Genomic DNA, 12,566 nt, shown 5'->3' with positions numbered 1-12,566 from the left:
AAGTAAAAAATAAAAAATTTATATATATGTTTTTTTTTCTCCATAAAAATGATGTGTAACAATCATGATCTTGATGTCAAGATCCACATGAACACTGTCGACCATGCAGTAAGTGCAAATGCTGCAGCTAAATAACTCCACATCGTCAGTAGTGAACATTCTTCATGTGCCACATCGAACAATTGTGTCATTGTACCTGTATCCAAATCATATTATCAACCATTTGTTTTTGTAGTATTTTAATCTTATGTAATGCATAAGACAAAAATTGCTTACTGATATTCATTGCTGGTGGCACTGTGTATTGAATCAATAGCACAAAACTGAAAAGGGGGTCATGAGGAAGTAATCCCAAACCAGAAGCTGTCTTGATCACAAAGATTCCAACTATGGGAAGAATCACAAATCGTACACAAATGATTGTGATGATGATAATAGGCCTAATGCTTGCTCTTCTCATACCTGTAATCAAGTTGATTTTCAAATCAAATTACTTTTCTTTTTTAAAAAAAGTGATTTTTCATCCCGAAAATATGATGGTTTAAGAAGCTACCAACTTCAATTTTCATGGTTGTTTACCTTGTATTAGGTTTCCTCCTAGTATAAGAGTGATACAAGGTATCGTTCCTTCACTAGATTTATATAAAAAACGTTTAAATGTTGGATATATAATAAAGCCAAAACAAAAGGTTCTTACACAACTACTAAATTCAACCAAAGACAAACATTACCCAAGTAGAGTGATGGAATCTTGGATCACTCGTAATGGAGCATCATCACCGATCACAAGCTTTTTCAGCCATGGGGTTGCCCCAAATATCAATCCTACAATCTAAGGGTAGATTAACTAGATTATAGGAAGCTTCAAGTAGACATGTATCATCATTATAAAATGCTTTTCTGAAACTTACAGAACCAACTGTTGGAGGAGCCATGAGTTTTTCCACTACCATGTGGAGTATGTCGACTAGTTTACTTGAGAAAGATTTGTCTTTTTTCTCATTCTTGTTTACACTCTGCACAAATCCGTGGATGATAAGATTAACTTTTTATACAACATAATTATCAACGTACTGTTAGTTTAACTGTAAAGGCTTACGGGTTGTATTTGTTTGTCTTCACTAGTCGGAAATGACAATGGCACAACTACATCGATATATTCTTGGCTTTTTCCATTTAGAAGATGAGTTTTTTCATTTGCATTCAAGTCTTTGTTGGGTTCTTGTAGTAATTCCTCGACTTCTTTCATGTACTTTTCACCGGACCTTTTTATTAATTGGAAAGAATATGTCCAAACATATAAACCGGACAACTGTACCATAATCTTGAGTTAGATTCCACTAATGATTGATGTCACAACATAAAACACAATTTGGTTAAATTTAATTGTTGAGTTCAAATTTAGTTGTGAGAGTCCGAAGCTTTAATGAAGACTCCGAAGTATCTCAACATGGCGTATCAATAACATGTTTCCATGATTTAATGAACAAAAAATCGGCTCACCGCCATTGAAAATGATGAATACGAGAGTCCCTTGGATTTGCAGATATGATGTTCTCCAAAAGGGCTGCCACCCTCGGTGCATATTGCAGGGACAATTATCAATAACATGTTTCCAAGATTTCCTACCATCGAAGATCAATACAAATAAAAAAACAATAGACCATGCAAGTTTCAATAAAAAGTGTTTAGTAGTTGGTAGCAAAAATGATAACGTTAAAAGAGAATTTTCATATCCCAATGTGATTTATGAAAATATCAGCAAAATTAGACAAAAATTACATAAATAGTCCCTATGGTTTATCAAAAATCACAAATCCAGTCCCTTCTAATTTTTTTTTATGTGAATGTTGCATGGTTGTCCCTAAGCCAGATAAAATAACTTCTTTGCCCTTTTTAATTTCTTTTATATTTTTGTAAACTAATTTCAACTATAAAAAAATTATACCCCTTCGCACCCCTCCCCCCCCCCCCCCCACACACACACACAACCCCTTTTCACCTCACCGAATAAAACCCCTACCGTCACGCTTCCATCCTTCCTCTATGATACATCTTCATCTGATCACCTTTTGCCTTCATTTTCATCTTATGCCCCTTTTTATTCTTTTTGTTCAGTCTTCAATGGTGATATATAATCTCAAACCTAATTGAATCATCTGTGTACTTACATATGTTTCAGTAGTTAAAGGATCACAAAATGTCAACAAAGAATTGAGAATGTAATCTCGAATAAAATTAAATTATTAGGAGAAATTTGTGGGATTTCAAAGATGGTCATGTCCATCATCAGAATCAAGCTAGTCACCATCACAACCAACAATATAGAAAACGTCATAGCTCCGAAGAAAGCTTTGCGTACCCCTCGATTTTAAAAATAATACTGTCCATGATCAGAATCATGCTATCCACTATCACAACCAACATTGTAGCCAACGTCGTAGCTATGAAGAAAGCTTTGCGTAGACTTGGAGTTCCATCGAAGAGCGAGGTGCTCTATTAACTGCATTGGATGGAAATACTTTCCAACAATGGTCGGGTTTAATGGTTGTTTTCATGAGGTAGAATTTGTTGGACGACATATTTCCGGAGTCCTATAACTTCACTTTCATCTTCACCAATCACCAAGTGTTTTTTGAAATGCTTAAGAAAAACTCTACAATTGTAGAGCATGCTTCAAGATGTAGAGGTAAATTTAATGGTGTCCATAGTTGTGGAAAAAAATACGAGTTAATGGGTTCACATTCTTTTACCTAGAAAAGTACAACTCTTTATGTTCATGGGTTTTGTTTGAAGCTCGTTAAAAACTAGAATTCATCTGAAAATTCTAAACACTATGAGTACCTCTAACTTTTGATAATGGAAGCACTCTCAAATGTACATAAATTGGTAACTCTCTTGGTATTCCCAAAGAGAAATGTGCCATTAAGGCCGGAGGAAGTGGTGTCAAATTTGTCACAGTCCACGTAGGCGTCACATAGGATTTGCCACACTACTTTAAATTTTTTCCATTTACATGGCATGGGTTGCCACACTTGCCATGTTAATTTTTTTCCTAATTAATTAACATAAAAAATAATGAAAGACCAAGGGGGTTAAATTAATAATAGTAATAATAATAATAATAACAATAATAATAATAAATAGGTTTTAGAAGTACATGGGGGTATTGTGCAATTTCTTGAAGTTAGTTTTGAAGAGATATTTCAATTATAGGGAAATATCTGTCATTACACGAAATTGCAGCGACTGAATCTGCCAAAGTTGCAAATCCTGTTATCTTCTTCCTACAGAAGCGTACATAGCGAATTCATCGAAGAAATCCATCTCTCTCTACCCTCTTTCTTTCTCTCTCATCGGCGAGTTTCCACCGAGTTGCCGAGTCGAACTCGACAGGCCGAGTTCTCGGCCCGGAGTTTGCTGAGATAGTCGAACCGATTGTCGAAGCCACTCCAAGTGGCCTAATAGTTTTATTTTAACTTTAGGTTATAGGGAGTGGTAGCATGTTTAGCATATACTAAACATATTGCCACATCATATTTTAACATTCCACCTAAGTTTTCATCTACACTTGGATTTTAGAAAGAAAAAAAAAGTCAAATGAAAAAGAACCAATCAAAAAGCCTGATGCAATAAATAAATAAATAAATAAATAAATAAATAACAAAAGAAAAAACAAAGAAAAACACCGATCACAAGCAAGCCAATCCAGGTCTCTCTCCTCTCGTTAAGATGGTAACGAGTGTTGCTTAGCACCTCCCTTAGCGCATGCTAAGGGGCGGTGTTTGCCTTGTGTTAGCGAGGCTAGCGAGGTCTTAGCGGCCCCAACTCCAACCAGCCTTAATGAAGACGAAGTCGTTGGATAAAATTGTAGGGTGGGTGGGTTATTTTTTTTCTTTTTTATATTAAAAAAACTATAGTTAGCATTAAATAAATGAGAAAAGAAATTAAAAATGGTAGAAAAATCTTTCTACATGGATCCATATAAGAAACTGAAACCATAGGGACCATTTGTATCAAAACAAATCAGAAGAGATTGAGTTTGTGATTTTTGGTAAACTACATGGACCATTTATGTAATTTTGTCATAAAATTATATTCCCTTAGACTTGTTCAAATGGTTGAGACTTTACTAAGATAATTAAAAGAAAAAAAATCCTTACATTTGATTAGTAAAAAGTTTTGTTTGGTGAAGTTATATATAGATAAACAAAATGAGAAATATTAGTTATATAAGTACCTGTGGAGCACATAGCTATGAGTAAGCCCTCTACATGTGGTTGTGGTTTAATTAGTTTTGCTGCAATCCACCCCAATATTCCTCCACAAAGAAATGTTATTCCAATATTTATTGGCATAAACCACCTACAAGATTAATTCACAGCAACATGATATATTATTGATATATACATAATCATCATTCTCATCATGCACAATGAGATAATCTCTTAATTACGTTACCATGAGATAATGTCTTCGAGGGTGACTGTCTTGGCAAGACTAGCAAAAATAAGTGAGGGAGTAAACGCCACAAAAACAATCTGCAAAAAGTTACATTTTCTTATAGACAATATCGTGGGGTTGAAACATAAAAACAGTTTACCATACGTGCTTTATTTTATAACATGTATGTACGTACCCTATTTAGTGATTTTCGAGTATCGCTAGAGAGAACATTGAAGTAATCAGTAGCCATAATTGCTCCTATTGCACTAAGTAACAACACCTCCAATATTGGCATTGATGCAACCTCAAACAACGACAATAAACCCATTTTCTGTAAATTGTGAACACTTTTCTGAGGTTCGATCCTTATGTTTGTGTCTACTTTTTTCTCTTTATATATTTATACAAGGGCATTGATAATGGATGAAAGATCCTAAATTAAAGTCAATTAGGATCTGATGTCATAGATTTTTTAGACGAATTAATAGAAGAGTGACTTGAAATTTCATGAAAGCGGTAGCATTGAATGGATGATAATGACAAGTGAACAGCAGAAATCAGATATAGGAGTGTCGACTGTCGACTTGGATGCCACCTCTTATGGACTGAGTTTACCATTCTGCCCTCCATGAAATTGGGCCTTAATAGATCATAACTCATAAGTGCCGCTAGCCAGTTGTGATTTGGGAATTGCAGTAACAAAATTTCTTAGTAGTTATTGTAACCGATTTTCCATTTAATAAATTGATCTATTCACATAAAATATATATTCTATTGATTTGTACGATAGTTGAAATGGTGATGTATATTAGGTTGATGAATCAAAATTTTAAGTTGAAGAATTAGCTTTAAGATTTTTATTTTTTTATTTAATTTTTAAAAAATGTGAATACTAACATTAACTTCAACACTAAAAAAATGTATCAGAGTTTTTGTTTCTATTTCATTTAATGGACTTAATAAAGATATTAACCGTCTTTTTGACTTAATTTACAAAATATGTTTTCATGGTTAATTGTGAGAGTATGTTTTATGACCGATGTGAAATAATATTGTTAATTATAATATAGATTCGGCTAATAGTTTTAAGTAAAAAATTTTAAAATCATTTTGAAAACAACATGCGAAATTTGGTCCCAAACCAAATAACAGTTTAAAATCAAGGTTTAAATATGAGTGTTTCAATTAAATATCTTCACAAAAGTTACCATATGCATGACCTTCAAAATGTCCACACATGCGTCACTAGTCTTCAACCTTATCTATTAGTACATGTCAAAATAATATGTTAGGCTTGTGGAACCTAGTGAGTAATACCAGAATCCGACTATGGAGTGGATTGGGTAATCACAATAACCCAATTCCTAAATCTAGCTTTCCAAAAACATTTGAATAATCCTTTTCAAGATTAATAACCTTTTTCAAAACCATTTCCTTATATCACAATTCATTTCCAAAAATCTTTTTTACATTTCACAAGTCATTTCATAATAGTAATTATAAGCTTATGAGTAGATATGATCATAATCAAAGATGGGATGCTTATGTAACTAACCCATCCCAATCCCATACTCTCAAATAAACCCCTCTATTTTTAAGGGACAAATGGTTTAGACTCTACCAAATTGACACTTCATGCTAATCCAATCCGTTGCCATTGACTCAAAAAAATGAATCAATTTATGAGGACGAAGGTCATATAAATAGGAATCACTCATTTAGATAAACTTTATAGAGTCATGTGACCATTACCATAACCTTCATGGAATGGAGTTACAAATTCTATCCCTAAGCTTGTAGCTTACGATTCCAGGAAATTGATTTCGTCCAACTCAAGGGAATCACTCCCTTCAATTTAGGATTTTTGATCCTTTGTTCTATAAGGAATCACTCATTTGTCACAAACACTCTCAAATCCATCATATATTTAATGCATATTAAGGATGCTCAACCAATGTTCCAAACCAAGCTCAAATCATTTTTTCAAAAATCAGTTTACTTGATTCATTTCAAACATGTTCAAACTCTGTTTTCATGCAATGCACAAACATGTCATAATGCTACATATCAATCAAGTAGATATATAGTTTAAAATAAGTGATAGGGACATGTACTCTCAGTATATACTCAAATATTTCAAATAAGTGATAGGGACATGTACTCTGAGTATATACTCACCTTATTCTAAATCTAAACTCCTAATACCTCCTTCCTTCTGAATCGATTAAGAATTCACTTGTCAACTATAAGCATCATTAGGAGTGTTGAAATCCTATTAAGTTTTCCAGTACTTCTCATTACATAATTTACCGTGGTTGTATAAATGTCGTGATAAAGTGTCATGGTAAAATATAGATTTACAAAAAAAATTATCAATTTATCAGAGTTACAATCGTTGGTGTTACAAACTAATATTAATAACCACAATAAAATGAATAGAATTTTACAACCTTCTCTCATTCTATTAGAAGTTATAACCTTCTAATCCAAACATGATATCAAAACAAGAATTTGCCAAGAAGTAACCCCTCCTTGACAACCTACCCTACTAGGAAGTAACAACTTCCTAGCAGAGCCCTTGATAGAGAATAAACCCTCTCTACAAGTTCTACAGTTACCAAGAAATAAGCTCATCCTGACAGCCGCTTGTCAGAAGTAATCCCTCCCGACAAGTCTTCTTTACTAGGAAGTAACCCCTTTCTAACAAGTCATTTAGACCCCTACTTCCTAATGGTAAGCACCACCCCTGCAGGTGCAGGATCTCACTGGTCCGTGACCATATTTCTTTTCCATCCATATTACACAATACTCTTATCATACAACGCTATCACATTTCATACATTGCGTAACTTTACATATTACCATATAGACCATATTCTAACGTTCTAGTACTTAACCTTTTAACTACTCGTGTGATATCCCCTAATTTTAGGCTTGAAAAAAACTTTTCTTTTTATGCTTAGAAAATGGTAGTCTTTTATAGAATTCTTGAAACATCCCAAAAATACGGTCCAAAAATTTTGTTTTCAATTATTAGAAAAACCATAGTTATCAAATCATCACATAAAATCATAAGTCATTTGTAACACCCCGTTTAATAAATAAATAAATAAATAAATAGTAACCCTAAATCAATAATTACATAGCAAGGTGTTGGTCTCGAGGAGCTAATTGTCAGTTTTAGAATTGGGGGTTAAACGTGTAAGTTCCGGGATTTATTTTGTAAAGATTTTTAGAAGTCAGGGGGCGTTTGGTATCATTTGGACCTAATATAAAAGGATTTATGAAAACAGGGGCTAAAGATTAAATTATGGACCTCATTTGAAAATAATTGTAGAGGGAGGGGCTGCTTAATAAAATACGGGACTTAATTTGTAAGGGATTTCAGAAGATAGGGTTGAAATGGTAAACTAAGGACTATGTTTGAAAATGAATCTGGAAATGAGGGGCCGATAGTGTCAACATGGAATAGAGTTTGAAGGAGCCTGGTATATATGCCCTACGTAACCCTAACCGTAACTCTCCCAACAGCCGCCACCTTATCCCTCTTAGCCACCGGCCGCCGTCCCCACCCATCTGGTCCGTTCTCCGACCAGCTAGCGGCCACCAAACAACCACCCGACCTCCTACCTTTCCGACCGGTCGAGACTCCATCCAGCTATCGTCATCAGCTGACCATGTGTCGCCGGTGTGAACCGTCAGCCTCCAGCGCCATTCTGCCGCCGCTCCTTCGCTATTGGATCGCCACCTCTCTTTTCTATTCCTTGCTGTCGGCGTTGCTTCGTCTCACGGTGTTCTCTGCTCATCCTCCTCATTAATTCTGCTGTTGCTATTTCTCAGTCGCGACCGCCGCCGTGTGGCTCATTTCTGTTACTCCGGTCATAGTCGCCACCCCGAAGGGCTGCTGTGTTCGTGTTTCACGTGAGTATGAGAGTGCTGCAGTTTCAAGTTCGTGTAGTGTGTGTGCCTATTATAGTGAAGTGGTATTTGGGTGTTGTTTGGCTAGAATTCTCGTAGGACGACCACCACCACCGTGAGGTGGTGGCTGCCACCATGTGCCACCGCCGGCCACCACAAGGTGGCTGTGTGTGTGTGTTTATGTTAGTTAGTGTGTGTTTATTTTGGATTAAAGCATTGTAATTGTAATTAGCAAAAAGAATAATGAAAAGAAACTCAAAACCACCACCATAAGGTGGTGGCCGCCGCCGTGAGTCGCCGTTGACCACCACTACCTGAGGTGGTAGTGGGTGGTGCCCGACTAGCAAAAACCCTAATTTGACCTAATGAAACCCTAATGGGCTTAAAGATTTAGTTTTGGGCCTATTGGGCTATTATTGGATGGGAAACCCTAATTAGGGTTTAGAAAACCCTAATTTTGGATATATGGGCCTTGGACTTATTGGGACCCACATTTGGGCCATTGGAATGGAATTGTGAATTACACCCAATCACACCATATGATTTATCTAGTAGAGTGATGGACTTAATGGATTAAGTCCTTAATGGGTTAATTGAGAAACACTTAACCCTAATTGTCATTTTATGTGAAACCCTATCTTCACTTGGGCCTTGAGTTGGGCCTTTCTATTGGGTTTTAGTAATTGGGCCAATAATGGGCCATCCAAGAATGATCATATGGAGTAGAATATTTAGATGGGCTTTAGGGTAAGGCCCATATGAGGGTTTGGGCCCAATTTGGAAAATTGGGCCATAAATGGGCCATAGTTGGGCCTTGGTTCATTATTGGACTTTTGGGCCTTTGGATTGGGCCTTGAGCTTGAGTAAAGCTAATTTAGGGGTAAAGTAGTCTTTTACCCCAAGCATTGACTTATGTATATGTGTTGGGGACCCAATTATTAATTGGGTGTTATTTTGATGTTGACAGATTCGGGAATTTGTCATCCAACAGCTAGGGTTTTGTCAGCGGGACTTCAACAGTGTGAGGTGAGTCCTCTTCCAGTAGGAACGAGTCTATGGCCATAATGCCGACCTGTTTAGATGTTAGTAGTTCGGGACTACGGTCCGATGCCGGGGTGGTCCCGAGAAGAGTATATGTATGCTTGATGTCTTTGTGATTCATGCATGTTATGTGTTATGTGTTCCGGGCTTCGGTCCGATGTCAGGGTAAGCCCGATGCATGTTAGCTTAAATGTTATGTGTTATGTGTTCCCGGCTTCGGTCCGATGCCGGGGTAAGCCCGATGCATGTTAGCTTATATGTTATGTGTTATGTGTTCCGAGCTTCGGTCCGATGCCAGGGTAAGCCCGATGTATGTTATATGCTTATGTTATGTGCTTATGTTATATGATATGTAGTATGTTGGGGCAAGCCCGATGAAAGTTATATGCTTATTTTATTTTTTTATGATGTGTTGTATGTATGTCGGGGCAAGCCCGATGCCGGACGGGGTCCGATGCCCGATGCCCGATGCGGTCAGATGTCGGGCGGGGCGATGCCGGGTTCATCCCGATGTAGCTGGGCGGAGTCCCAAAGTTATGTTTATGTTATGTGTTTATGTTATATGCATTGTTGATATGTTTATATGTGTACCAGATTATGGTCTGATGTCGGGCGGGGCCCGATGCAGTGGGCTAGGACCAAGTTATGTGATTATGTGTATGGTATGTGGTAGTTTGGGGAGACTCAATAAGCTTCGTGCTTACTGTTTTCAGTTTTGGTTTCAGGTACTTCTGTTTTTAAAAGAGGAGCTCGGGATGATTGCAGTGCACACACCATTTGTTCAGCCTGGGATGTTTATACTCTGATATATTGACAGATGTTATGATATTCTTAAGATACACGAGTTATGATTTTTACATGTTGAATGATAATTATGGTTTTATTAATGATTTAAAACGAAATTTTTAGTATGTATTTTTGGGATGTTTCATCATTGTATCTCAAAACATCATAAACATCTGTCAAATATATCAGAGTAAAAACATCCCAGGCTAAAATCATGGTGTGTGCGCTGCAGTCATTGTTGTGTTCCAGCCTCCAAAGCCTCCAAAGCTACAGTAGCCATCATTGTTGACAAAATGAAACCTACGGGACAAGTTTTTCTTCCCACCCTATGATGAACACATTTAATAGACGCAACTACAATGGTGGCTGCCAAGACTATAAATAGAGACTTCATTCTTCAGTTGTATGCATCCCAAAAAACACAGAGAAACAGATAGTATAACACTTAGAGTGAGAGAGTTAGTGAGAAGGTTGGTTTTTTGTAATAGTTGAGTGTGAGAGTTGCTCCTCCTATTGTAATTCTATTTTCGTGTTTAATAGAAGAGTTTTCCAACCCCAACAACTGGTATCAGAGCCCCGTTTGGTGTCCAGGGAATTTTTCACGAATTTCCCTGTTTTTTCGTCAAAATTGTTTTGTCTCAAAATCGATTTCTAGGTACACCATTAGAAAGATCTCGTTTCAAGGATTCCGAAAATATATTTTTCGTAATTTTTTGACCACGGGAAGACCTCCAAAACACCAGTCAAAGATTGGTCAAACCTGCCGGAAAATTCGCCGGAAAAACCAGGTGGCCGGAGAAGACTGCCGGAGAAGACGAGTGACGTCATCAGTGACGTCAGCATTGACCAGCTTTTCAGAAAAGTTGCAGTTTAGCCCCTGAAGTTTCAGAAAATTGCAGAAAGGTCCCTCTGTTTTCTGAAAAACTGCAGTTCGGTCCCTGTTGTTCTGAAAATAACTGTTTTGGTCCCTGGAGTTCTTAATAGTTTCAGAAAAGTCCCTGGTTGGCAGAAATATTTCAGATTGGCCCCTGTAAGTTCCGAAAATTACAGTTTAGCCCCTGTAGTTCCGAAAAGTTACAAATTAACACATAACTTTTCAAGAAAGTATATTTTGACCCCGAAAAACTCTACCCCACCATTTTTGACGCTTCCGAATCCAACCGAGAGCTCGGTTTTATCTAATTTTTCCTCGAAATATTTGTAAAATAAATTTGCAATTATTTTCGATGGAATCTATAAGTACGATTACGATGGTTCGACTTACGCCCACAAATTACAACATGTGGAAGCCAAGGATGGAAGATTTGCTTAATCTGAAAGATTTAGCAGAGCCTATAGAAAAGCAAGGCGTCAAACCCAACACGAAGACAGACGAAGTTTGGACGAGAATAAACAGGAAAACGGTGGCACAAATTCGACAGTGGATCGACCACAGTGTTTTTCATCATGTCTCTCAAGAGACAGACGCGTACAAACTTTGGGAGAAGCTCGAGAATATGTATCAGGCAAAGACGGCACGCAACAAGACCTTGCTGATGAGGCGCCTTGTAGATCACAAGTTACGAAGTGGTACGTCCATAACCGAGCATACGAGTCAGTTCCAGGATCTCGTAAACCAGCTCGGTGCTGCTGATTGGGTTCTCAAAGACGAGGAACAAGCCATATTGCTCTTGAGTTCTCTACCAGATAATTGGGAGACGCTTGTTGTGACTCTCAGCAATTCTGCCCCCGGTGGTAAAGTGACAATGGAGATGGTCACAGATGCCCTAATGAACGAGGAAGCCAGAAGGAAAGAAGCTGGTACAGACCAGTCTTTTGCCCTCGTGTCAGAAAACAAAGAAAGAGGCGGAGGCAGAACTGGAGGCCGAGGCCGAGGTCGAGGTAGAGGCAGAGGTAGACATGGTCAAAGTAGAGGAAGATCCCAAGATCGTGGGAAATCACGAGATCGAGGGAAATCGCGAGAGCGAGGTAAATCTTCAAATACATGGTTCGAAGGCTATTGCAATCATTGTAATTATTATGGCCACAAAAGGAGTGATTGCCGAAGGTTCTTACGAGAGCAGCCCGAGACAAGCCAGAATCCAAGCAGGGAGAATGGTGAAACCATGGTCACCATAACACAAGACGTTGCCCTTGTTACATACGAGGAGGAAGCATGCCTTCATGTTGAAACTCATGATGATGAGTGGGTGATTGATAGCGCTGCATCATATCATTCGACTCCAAACCGGGATTTATTCAGTACTTATAAACCCGGAGACCATGGTACCGTGAAGATGGGAAACACCAGTTTCTCAAGCATTGCTGGTATTGGTGATGTGCATTTAAAGACTAATGTTGGATGTACATTGGTGTTGAAAGATGTTCGGCATGTC

At 37.6% G+C, this 12,566-nt stretch overlaps 1 protein-coding gene across 1 annotated transcript; it reads right to left on the bottom strand.

Annotated features, from left to right (window-relative positions):
• Window positions 1–62: 62 nt before the first annotated feature.
• Window positions 63–4,774, bottom strand: LOC145158167 (protein PIN-LIKES 7-like). Its single transcript, XM_079077100.1, has 10 exons — window positions 4,640–4,774; window positions 4,462–4,541; window positions 4,241–4,365; window positions 1,504–1,625; window positions 1,100–1,312; window positions 912–1,016; window positions 732–832; window positions 580–632; window positions 277–462; window positions 63–196 (listed from the first exon to the last, which is right to left on the bottom strand). The coding sequence occupies exons 1-10, from the start codon at window positions 4,772–4,774 to the stop codon at window positions 63–65; spliced, it is 1,254 nt and encodes a 417-aa protein (XP_078933226.1).
• Between the last annotated feature and the right edge of the window lie 7,792 nt (window positions 4,775–12,566).

The sequence above is a fragment of the Lactuca virosa genome, chromosome 2 (assembly GCF_052849685.1).
Source record: "Lactuca virosa cultivar CGN04683 chromosome 2, Lactuca_virosa_CGN04683_v6, whole genome shotgun sequence".
Classification (NCBI taxonomy): Eukaryota; Viridiplantae; Streptophyta; class Magnoliopsida; order Asterales; family Asteraceae; genus Lactuca; species Lactuca virosa.
Note: the sequence above shows the minus strand (reverse complement) of the source record. Positions and strands in the feature narration are given on the sequence as shown.